At 40.4% G+C, this 12041-nt stretch overlaps 2 protein-coding genes across 2 annotated transcripts in view; both read left to right on the forward strand.

Moving 5' to 3' along the window:
* Positions 1-588: 588 nt before the first annotated feature.
* On the forward strand, positions 589-6528 carry LOC143825186 (vomeronasal type-2 receptor 26-like). Its single transcript, XM_077313211.1, has 5 exons — positions 589-927; positions 1026-1883; positions 3659-3886; positions 4732-4858; positions 5618-6528. Exons 1-5 carry the CDS (start codon positions 589-591, stop codon positions 6526-6528), a joined length of 2463 nt encoding a protein of 820 aa, XP_077169326.1.
* A 2399-nt stretch (positions 6529-8927) lies between these two features.
* Positions 8928-12041, forward strand: part of LOC143825187 (vomeronasal type-2 receptor 26-like) — a 7443-nt gene continuing 4329 nt past the window's right edge. Inside the window, exons 1-4 of the mRNA XM_077313212.1 lie at positions 8928-8974; positions 9617-9697; positions 10162-10453; positions 10556-11413. Coding sequence (XP_077169327.1) covers positions 8928-8974; positions 9617-9697; positions 10162-10453; positions 10556-11413 — 1278 coding nt within the window. The remainder of the gene's footprint in view (positions 8975-9616; positions 9698-10161; positions 10454-10555; positions 11414-12041) is intronic.

The following is a 12041-nucleotide window of genomic DNA, read 5'->3' on the forward strand; positions in this document are numbered from 1 at the left end:
AGTTTTTTTTCAGAATAAAGTGAAAATTACATATTTTCTTGTAAAATAAATTCTTTAATATGATAAATGGAGGGCAGCAGAAGGAGCAGAGGGAGGTGGAACTGAGAGAAGGAGCAAGGAGGAAGGATGAGTTTTTCTATCAATGATCTGGGTTTGGCTTAGACCGTTTCTGCACTGGAGGTCTCATCCCAGGCTGCAGGCTGTAGTCATGGCAGGTTGTCCCACCTCTTCCTGCCTCCACAGAGGGGAGCATTTTGCCCGGTGTACTTCATCTGCCCCTATTTCTGCTCCTGCACAGGAGCTTGGGCAGTAAGGTTCCCAGTGCGTAAATGGTCTTAGTCTAAATTGAAGGGTCATGTCTAAATTTTCACAGAAGAGGATGATTTTGGAGATAGATCTGAAGCAAGTGAAAAAGCTGACATCACTCTGGCGAGTCAGAGAAGCAGAGGGAGTAGAAGCCCTATATTAAGAGTGGTACCTATTTTTAAAAAGGCAGTGTGATGGTTTCTGTTGTGACTGTGTAAAAATATCCACCAGAGGCAAGATACTTCAGGATACAGTAATGCAGGTTAATGAGAGGTAGGGAATATGAAGGTCAAGAGGGCTTTCAACCTCATCTATAACTCTCATTGTAGATCGCTGTCAAAGAATTACCAGCACAACTTGGCCTTAGTTTTTGCCCTAAAGGAGATCAATGAAGACCCCAACGTCTTACCAAACATCACTTTGGGCTTTCGTATCTTCAATAGCTACTTCGATGCAAAGATGACCTATAAAGCTACCTTGAGCTTGCTTTCTTCACAGCACCAGTTTCTCCCCAATTTCAAATGTGGGGCATTGAACACTCTCATTGCAGTCATTGGAGGACTGACATCCCTAATATCTGCCCATATTGGCACCACACTCAGCATTTATAAAGTACCACAGGTAAGTCATCCATTCAGAGCTATGACATTTCACTCCTTTGACATATACTTCAATGTTATATATCATTAAATCTGAACAAAAAATATATATTTTTCTAGTTCACTTACGGATCATTCTCCCGAGAGCAAGGAAACCAGGTGTTGCTTCCTTCCATGTATCAAATGGTCCCCAATGAAGCCACTCAACATTTGGGAGTTATCCGGCTCTTTCACCACTTCAGGTGGACTTGGATTGCACTTTTTGCTCAGGAAGATGACAGTGGGGATAGGTTCTTGGAGGTCTTGGTGCCAATGCTTTCTGAGAATGGCATCTGTGTTGACTTCACGGCACGGTTACCAGTACAGAAATATGTCGCAAATGATTGGGATGACTTTTCAAGGCACAAAGAGTTTTTTGCTGTTTATTTTGATAACAAAGCTAATGTGTGGTTTGTATATGGAGAAGACTCATCCATGTTAAGTTTGAGAATATTGTTGCTTGTAGGTCCCTTCCTTTCATTTCCTCCTGTGCATAAGGTGTGGATAGTGACATGCCACTGGGACTTTGCATCAGTGTCTGTTCAAAGGGAGTGGAATGTAGAATCCTTCCATGGTGCCCTATCCTTTACAGTTCACTCCAGTCAGCCACCAGGATTCAACAGATTCCTGCAGTCCATAAGTCCTTCCTGGGCAAAAGAAGACGGTTTTATCCAGGACTTCTGGGAGCAAGCATTCAGTTGCGCCCTGAAATTGTCCACCATTCAAGGGGACAACAAGGAAATGTGCACTGGAGAGGAGAAGCTAGATTCTATTCCAGTCATTTTGTTTGAGATGAGCATGACTGGCCACAGCTATAATGTCTACAATGCTGTCTATGCTGTGGCACATGCTTTGCATGCCATGTATGTATCTGTATTTAAACACAGAAGAATGGAAGAAGGGAGGATTCTAGAGTTCTCTGATGTGCAACCATGGCAGGTAATTGCTTCTGAAATTCTGCATTTCTAATAGATTCAAGTGGATTGCTGTGTTTGCAAGAAAAGTAGAGTTCAACGGCATCTTTAAGATCATTGGTTTGTTCAAGGCATGAACTTTTGAGTGCTGGAAACCTTCACAAAATCATTGGGAAAATAGAAATGTCAAGGTTAGTCATTGTGGCAGACACTGTCCCATTTGAAGAAAGAAATAATAAAAATAGAAGAGGCGAGCAACTAGTCTCTTTACATTTTTTCTCTCCACAATTGGGATAATGTCTGCCATTAATTACTATCCTTCACACTTTATTTCTCCAATTTTTTTCGTGAACTACAACTAAACCAAAAGGACTGATTCACTTTTTTAGCAAACTATTTTCTTTTTGCATAATTTGGAAGTTATGACACAGTTTACGAATTTGCCACTAATTTCTTTTTCTTATGTCTGCATTATTATGATGCTTGTTTCATTTTGTCTGAGGAATTGTGCATGCACTCGAAAGCTCCCATTGTGAGCTTTGTTGGTCTTTAAGATACTCTTGGAGTCTGATTTTGTATTGCATTTCAAAGGTAAATTGCTATTTCAAAAGCAGACTTCACTTGATCATAATTTAATTATTTCTCTTTGAGTATTTCTTCATGTCTGTTTGAAATGATCTGAAATAATATGCTTTGAAATGATAACTGGGTCCCCCCCCTTCAGTCTTTCATTGAGGGCTTGCAGATCTGGCCACTAATCTTTTGCAAGAGACAAGGTAGGAAGGCTGGGTCAGGTTGATGGAATATCATGTTCAGGTGTTTGGTAATCTACTATTTGGATAACCTGGTCTTAGATAACTGGGGGTTTTATAGGTAAGAAAAACAGCCCATTATATTCTCCTTCAATCAATCTCAGCCAGTGCAGATCCCTCTTATCCTCTATGTCTAGTGTCCCACTAAGTTTTGGGGAACAGAGGAAATATCTGGCCACTATATCTAGCCAACCTGCAATAAATCAAAGTCTATACAATCATGATCAAGTGAAGGCTCTACAGGCAGGATCGCACCTCGAGAATTCATCAAAATTGATAAAGAGAACGATTATCTACAAAGGCTTAATCCAGTTACACCTCCAAGATAGGAGACAAAATCCTTCGGGAGGACTGAAATCCAATTCCGAAAAGGCCAAATCTTTTGTTCCAAATTGTCTCATCATCACTGAATTACCATTGTAATCCATAGATTGAAAATCATTTTTAATGACATTCAATGATCTTAGATTCCCCACAATTTCACTCAGGTCACAGACAATGACCCATTCCCTGATTTGGTTAACATGTACTAGCCAGAATAATCTATTCATACTTGTCCATCTTTGCTGCTGCTCCTGCTCCTCCTCCTCCTCCTGCTACTCCTCATACTACTACTACTACTACTACATATTATTATTATTATTGTTATTATTATTTAAAATCTGGCCTCTAATATTTAGAAGATTTTAAATAGCAATAATTATTAAAATTATTGTTAAAATCACCTCCCCTTTCTAAATCCAATAATAACAGGTAGGTAATCCATGTTGGATGGATTTCAATTAATTGGATGGGTTCTCAAGGGTCTACTTGATGGCCTCAACCAAAACATTGGTGGGACACCTCTGTCTTACAGGCATTATGGGACTTTATAGGTCCTGATCTCACTTCAAAGAGCATTCCACCAGGCTGGGGGCAGGGTAAAAAAAAACACTAGGCATGGTTGTGACCAGTTGTACCTCTCTGTGACCATTTTGTACTCTGGTAGCTGCATCATTTTCTAAGGAGCATCAAATTCAACAACAGTGCTGGAGACACTGTGAGTTTTGATGAAAATGGAGAACTGAATGTTGGTTTTGACGTTACAAACTGGGTAACATTCCCCAATGGCTCTTTTGCAAGAGTGAAAGTGGGAAGGCTGGATCCTCAGGCTACTCCAGGCAATGAGCTGACCCTTAATGATGATCAGATTGTGTGGCACAGAACCTTTAACCAGGTAAGAGAAAGAGGGAGATTCTTGAGTGCATGAAGTGTAGAAGAACTTACACATCGTCCATTTTAGGCCTGCCAAATCAATTCCAACTAATTAGATCAAAGAAGCCCTCTAGATAGTTATAAACACATAAAAATTTTCTCTGGTGAGAAGATCTTTCTCATTAACACAGCTGAATTTAAATTTCTTCAGATCATTCCCTAATGGGCGACAATCTACTTCAAACTTAGGACACACCAGAAGTATATGGTACAATGTGACAGGGACACTACATCCATGTAAATAGTAACTGTCCTGAGGAGGGATCGTCAAAAATGTACCTCGAGTAACATTTGAGAGAAAGATGTTTAAGCGAGCTACTAGAAATGCTCTTCTTAACTGGTGTGTCTCCGAAATTTGGAGATACACGGGCATGGATTTGTATGTTAAGGGAATATCTCAGAAATGGGGAGAACATACACTGTTGTTAGAGGAGCCCAGAATATGAGTATCCTGATCTTCTAGTCTCTGTGATATTAGTTTTTAGTATAGTCCTTTCATCTTGCACATCTTCCATTTTAGGCCTGCCAATTCAACCCCAAGTTATTAGATCAAGGAGGCCCTCTAGATAGTTATAAACACAAAAATCTTTCATGGTGAAAAGATTGTTGGTTTTTTCTGAGGTGATTGTTGTTTCTGCTGCTTATTTCTTTCCATCACACTTTGGTCTACTTATCTCGGGAACCATTGACTTTTCTGTTTGAGGACAGAGGCTTTTTGAGTTTAAGAGGTATGACTTGAGATGCTGGTAAAGATCGTAAAAAGGGTCGATGCACAAGTTACTAATGATCCTTTTGTATTATGGCCAGGTGGTGCCCCTTTCTGTCTGCAATGAACGTTGTCCTCCTGGCTATAGCAAGAAAAAGAAGGAAGGGAAGACGTTTTGCTGCTATGATTGTGCTCCGTGTCCAGAAGGAACCATTTCACAGGATGAGGGTAGGAAGCATAACAGATGGAGATATCCTTCATAAGAGTATGCTCCACAAAATGGGTTTAATGAGAAGTTGTATAGCTCTGTGATATTGAAGGAATGGGAATGCCAATCAGCCACACTTTCTCCTCCTAGAACAATGAGATTGTGTTGTTTTTTCAAGAATTCAGAAGTGCTCACAGGATGTGGGCATGTTATAACCTATTGATCTTTTCCTCTTTCCCAAAGTTGCATAGCTGTGCTGATCATAAGACTCCAAACAGCCAGTTCATACCCTGAAGCCCTTGCCCTATATTTGGATGTGTGCTTCCAGATTGTATATACAGGGGTGGAAAGGGGCAACACGTGGATTTTCATCTTTGGTACATGAGAACTATAAGACGAATGTTTTGTGTAGCTTGCACAAAGATAGTGCTGTTGGCGAGACTGTGATATATCCTCCCAATCTCCTCTCTAGAAAGTCTCCTATCTCAAGAAATTGTGTAACTTTCCTTGAAGATTGCAGGTGGTCACTTCTAGGTGAGATCATGCCATCTGTGATTTTTCTCAGAAGCTGACAAATATAAATTCTAAATTATAAATCTTAATACTTCATGTCATCAGAGGAAGTAGTTGTGCAAACATAATGCCTATATTACACGTATATTCAAATAGCGACTAGGATCCTTAACTGATCGTTGTTCTCTTTGATGTTATATATATGTTACATATTGCCATTCTATAATCACTGATCGAATTCATGAAATATCAATCTTCTTTTTCAGATATGGTCACTTGTATTAAATGTCCACAAGATCAGCATGCCAATATAAAGCAAGATCAATGCATCCCCAAAGTCTTCAGTTTCCTGTCCTACAAAGAAATATTAGGAATTGCCTTAGCTTTGTTGTCTATATCTTTCTCTGTGATCACAGCTTTGGTGCTTGGGATTTTCTTCAAGCACCAGGAGACTCCCATTGTCAAAGCAAATAATCGGAGCCTCACCTACATTCTCCTCGTCTCCCTTCTTCTCTGCTTCCTCTGCTCCTTGCTCTTCATTGGAAGACCTTCCCAACTGACCTGTCTTCTCCGACAAACTGCATTTGGCATTGTCTTCTCTGTAGCCCTGTCCAGTGTGTTGGCCAAAACCATCACTGTTGTTTTGGCCTTCATGGCTACCAAACCAGGATTCAGGATAAGGAGATGGTTTGGAAAGCAAATGGCAACTTCTGTGATCCTTTTCTGCTCCTTCATCCAAGCAGGCATTTGCACTATTTGGCTAAGTACTTCCCCTCCATTCCACGATGTGGACATGCATTCAGCTACTAGGGAAATCATTCTGCAGTGTAACGAGGGCTCTGCTACCATGTTTTACTGTGTCTTGGGCTATATGGGCTTCCTGGCCAGTGCCAGCTTCACCGTGGCTTTCTTTGCTAGGAAGTTACCGGACAGTTTCAATGAAGCCAAGTTCCTCACCTTCAGCATGTTGGTCTTTTGCAGTGTTTGGTTGTCCTTTCTTCCAACCTACTTGAGCACCAAAGGGAAATTCATGGTGGCTGTGGAGATCTTTTCCATATTGGCCTCCAGTACTGGCTTACTGGGTTGTATCTTTACCCCTAAATGCTATATCATTGTTCTGAGGCCAGAGCTAAACACCAGAGATCAATTAATAAGGAGAAGAAAGTTAAAAGAATAGAAGATAATTTTTACTTTCATAATACTGTAGCCAACACTGGGTTGGGTTATTCCTGCAGATTTACAATTCTAGACCTGGAAGGGGCCATACAGGCCACTCAGTTCACCCCCTGTTTAATCTACGATCAGCCTGAAGCTTCCAAGACAACTGTCTGTCTTACCACTGCTTGAAGGCTACAGTGAAATAGAGCTCACCACCTCCTGAGGCAGTAGATTTAAGGTAAAGCCTGGAGACAGTGTAGTTTGTGGACACACATGACCTTAGTGAAATACAATGCCATGAATTTCACCATCAAAGTTTCCATATCCCCCATGGAAACCAATTTTACTTGTCTGGAGAAGACTTACAAATCACTCAATATGATACGAAACATTTATTCTATATAGCGAAGGGCCATTACAAAGCATAATTAAAACAATATAGTACAAATTTGAATAATACAATATTTCTCCAATATATATTTTATCTATCTCCTTATCTCTTTTTCTCTTTATTTATTTATTTGATTTTTGGTACATCGATTGCATACATAATTTTGTTTTATGTATATCAAATCTTATGCCAATAAAGGTATCTAAATCTACAGTGCCATGAATTTCACCTTGACCCATTATGCCCGGGGGGGGGGGGATAGCACACATTCGGGATTGAGTGGCGGCGACTAAAATCACTGATAACGCATGGAGCCGGCTGCAACAGGCCGCAGCTTCGGTGCATGCTGCTGAAAAAGCCGCGTTCGCGAAGAAAGCGCAGCTTCCGGGTGACCGGGGCGCAACCAGAAGCAGCGCCCGGATCGCCGCGTGCATAATCAGTTACTCTGGATTTTGCTGCCATTGTGCCCCGCCCCGTACATAACCGGTGTGCATCGCGTCTTCCCCCTCCACATTTTCCATGTGAACCAAAATCGCTGTTTCGGCGACCGTGCATAATGGGCCCTTGGGAGCTTCCATATGCCTAAGGGAAGTCAAGTCAAGTCAAGACTTTGTTTTTACGGTAATAGACCAGTAGTCAAATTACAAGGTACATAAAAACATCTGGCATTAACAAGATAAAAGAATCATTGATAACTAAAATATTATAAAAGATAAAAACATTCCAGCTATAAGAATCATTCTGGTTTTAAAACTCACAAGTATTTTAACAGAGGGCAACTGGTTGGACGGTGTCATTGGTCAAGGCTGCTAATGACAACGTGATATCACTTCTGGCTTTTCTCTGGTTTTCCATTGGTTCATTGTGAAGCGAGATGTCTCTTTAGAGCATATATTGTTCCATTGCCCTGCTTATGTCGACATTTATAGCGACTTGACTGAACCACTCCTTAAAAAGTTGCCAGAACATCATGATGTAGATCAAGCAAAGAGGCTGCTAAGTGATGATTGATTGATTAATTCCAAGGACAATATGCATCATTCTTTTTCGGATGTTGGAGGGTTATACCTTATTTTATGCATTATGCAGAAAATGACATCATAGGATGTAGCGGCATCATCACTGAAGGTTTCGCCTCTGGTAAAGTCATATCTCAAGTTCAACACAGAAGTTCAGTTTTCCATTGTCAGACATTGGCTTTGATCCCTAACAGGACTTGCTTCATTTACAATTATTGACCAAGGGTCACTTGGGGAACTCAGAAGAACCAGAAGCTGCCTAAACAAGCCACAATGAATGGGCTTGATATCATCACAGATTTTCCCTTCAATTATTACAATTGCAGGCATACATATCAATTTAAATTGTGACAATTTCAATGGCCATCTGAGACCAAGGCCACCACCATAATTAGGAAGGCACATCACAGTCATTACAGTTCTTTCTCTTGCTTGACAAAACATTGCCAGAGGCTATTTAAAAAAAATTGTGCATTCTACAATCCCCATCAATGAGCAGGGTACTGATGCAAGGATAGAGGGGGTTCTGTCAATCTTCTATATCGATATCCGTAATACACGTTTTTAAGAAGAGGTAGTTTCACACTTGCCCTGATCTGGATGGTTCTGACAAGAACACTGTCATTATCTCTAAGAAGCTCATCAGCTTCTGCCTTGTTACTCCTTAGATGGGAGGCCACCCAGATAGTCCACAATTGCTCTGCAGAGGAAGGAAATGGTAGAACACCTCTGTTCTTGTCTTGAAAACTCAGCGGGGTTCTCGGGTGTTTGTGCAGCTTAACTGCACTATCTACCAACATTGTCTTAGGCTGATGGCCTCACAATGTTAACCCTTCAAAAGGTTCAGAGGCATGGCATCTCCAGGACTAAAAGCCATGTGAGCTGGAAGCTCAAGTGTAGAAGAAACTAGATGAGACTGAATAAAGACACAAGGGGGATTGAGCATCTGATCTCTTCTCTTTCCTCCTCTGCCTTTCTCATCCACTTCATTTTGGGGGAAAACGGACCATGGCAGTTTCCCCACCAACTGTGGCATATTATGCAATTTTGGAAGAGTGAGTAGTAACTCTTTGCAACAATTTGGCCTTCATCAACTCATCTGCTGCTTAGATCACCAAAGGTTTGCTTTAAAATTTACATTTAAGAAAGAGAATCAGTTTCAGCTGTGGGATTGGGATGCAGCTGTTTTAGTGTCAGTCTGGACAAAGAGATGAGAACAGGAGAGAGAATGGCGATCCTATTGTACAAAGCCATGAAGGTCAAGGGACAGAGACAAGCAACCACTACCTGAACTTTCTGTTTGTACTTCCAAATAGGTTAAACGAACTCCAGCAAAGTTATACGTACATCTACTGATCCAGGAAAAGTCAGAACAAAACTGGTGCTGATGAGCCAGGGAGGAAATTAAGGGAAAGATGTTCTCACGGAAGTTGCTGCTGCTTTTACTGCTGTGCCATGTGACATGCAAGAAATATCCCATGCAGTGCACCACAGCAGTTGATCTTCTCCCAATTCCTCATGCATTTTATCAGCCAGGTGACCTGATTGTGGGTGAGATTGTTTCTCAAGTCATGTACTTATACAGTATCCCGTCATTTACCGAAGAGCCCACCAATTTATTCATTTCTGAACCTTTGTAAGTATCACTTTCAAACTCTTCATGTCTTTTCTTTATTCCACTAACTATCAATGTGTAGGCTAAGATTTCATCAAAGCAGCACCAAAGAAGCCGACAAGAGTTTGAACTTATCTGTTATAGTATGCTCCCTTTGTGTAAGGTAAGTTTTTTTTTCAGAAGAAAGTGAAAATTACGTTTTGTCTTGTAGAACAAAATCTCTAATATGATAAATGGAGGCAGCAGAAGGAGCAGAGGGAGGTGGCACTAAGTGAAAGAGAAAGGGGAAAGAATGAGTTTTTATATAGATTATCTGGATTTGGCTTTGTATTAATTTGAAAGGTCATGTCTAAATATTCACAGAATAGGAGGATTTTAGAAAAGGATCTGAAGCCAGAGTAAAGCTTAAATGACTCTGGGGGTGAAGAAGCAAAAAGAGGCAATGAGAACAATATATTAATAGGAGTATCTATATTAAGAGCAAGATGGGGATGGTTTCTGTTGTGACAGTGTAAAAATAACCAACAGAGGCAGGATATATCAGGGTACAGTAATGCAAGGCCATGAAAGGTAGGGAGTATGAAGGTCAACAAATGCTTTCAACCTCATCTATAATTCTCCTCGTAGATCAGTGTCAAAGAATTACCAGCATAACTTGGCTTTAGTTTTTGCCCTAAAGGAGATCAATGGTGACCCCAACCTCTTACCAAACATCACTTTGGGCTTTCGTATCTTCAATAGCTACTTCGATGCAAAGATGACCTATAAAGCTACCTTGAGCTTCCTTTCTTCACAGCACCAGTTTCTCCCCAATTTCAAGTGTGGGGCATTGAACACTCTCATTGCAGTCATTGGAGGACTGACTTCACTAATATCTGCCCATATTGGCACCACACTCAGCATTTACAAAATCCCACAGGTAGGCCATCCGTTCAGAGCTATGGAAATTCCACTGCTTTGACATATGCTTCATTAGTATATTTCATTCTTTCTGAACAAAAATTATATATATTTTCCTTAGCTCATTTACGGATCATTTTCCCGAGAGCAAGGAAACCAATTGCTGCTTCCTTCCATGTATCAGATGGTCCCCAATGAAGCCACTCAATATATGGGGGTCATCCGGCTATTTCACCACTTCAGATGGACTTGGATTGCACTCTTTGCTCAGGAAGATGACAATGGAGACAGATTCGTGGAGGTCTTGGTGCCAATGCTCTCTGAAAATGACATCTGTGTTGACTTCATTGCAAGGTTACCAGCACAGAAATATGTTGCAAATGATGGGGATGATTTTTCAAGGCACCAAGAGTTTTTTGCTGCTTATTTTGACAACAAAGCTAATGTGTGGTTTGTGTATGGAGAAGACTCATCCATGATAAGTTTGAGAATAGTGTTGCTTGTAGGTCCCTTCTTTTCATTTCCTCCCGTGCATAAGGTATGGATAGTGACATGCCACTGGGACTTTGCATCAGTGTCTGTCCAAAGAGTGTGGGATATAGAAACCTTCCATGGAGCCCTATCCTTTACAGTTCACTCCAGTCAACCACCAGGATTCAACAGATTCCTGCAGTCCGTAAGTCCTTCCTGGGCAAAAGGAGACGGTTTTATCCAGGACTTCTGGGAGCAAGCATTCAGTTGCACCCTGAAACTCTCCACTATTCATGGGGACAACAAGGAAATGTGCACTGGAGCAGAGAAGCTAGATTCTATTCCAGACATTTTGTTTGAGATGAGTATGACTGGCCACAGCTATAATGTCTACAATGCTGTCTATGCTGTAGCACATTCTTTGCATGCCATCTATGTATCCACATTTAAACGCAGAAGAATGGAAGAAGGGAAGATTCCGGAGATATGTGCTGTGCAACCATGGCAGGTAATTGCTTCTCAAAGATTGCATTTCAAACAGATTCAAGTGGACTGCTATGTTGGTCTGAATACCAGAAGAAAATTCGGGTTCAGTAGCATCTCTAAGATCAATGTTGGTTTATTCAATGCATAAGTTTTGAGTGCTGAGAATCTTCACAAAAACATTGGGGAAATAAAAGTGTCAAGGTTAGTAATTGTGACAGACAATATCCGAATTGAGGAAAGAAATAATTAAAAATAGATAAGGCAAGCAACTAATCTCTTTTAATTATTTCTTTCCACAATTGCCATTAATTACTATCTTTCACCCTTTTTTTTCTCCAAATTTTTAAAAATACTACTGAATTGAAAGGAATGATTCCGTTTTTTAGCAAAAAGTGATCATATTGGATAATTTGGATGTCACTGCACAGTTTACTAATTTGCCACTTATTTCTTTTTGTATTGTCTGTATTATTATGATCCTTATTCCTTTTTGTCTGAGGAATTGTGCATGCACTCGAAAGTTCCATCGTGGTCTTTAAGGTGCTATTGGACTCTGATTTTGTGTTACATTTCCAAGGCAAATTGCTAATTCTTCACTTGATTATTTTTTAATTATTTCTCTTTGAGTATTTCTTCATGTCCATTTGAAA

Source organism: Paroedura picta, chromosome 16, assembly GCF_049243985.1.
Source record: "Paroedura picta isolate Pp20150507F chromosome 16, Ppicta_v3.0, whole genome shotgun sequence".
NCBI classification, from domain to species: domain Eukaryota; kingdom Metazoa; phylum Chordata; class Lepidosauria; order Squamata; family Gekkonidae; genus Paroedura; species Paroedura picta.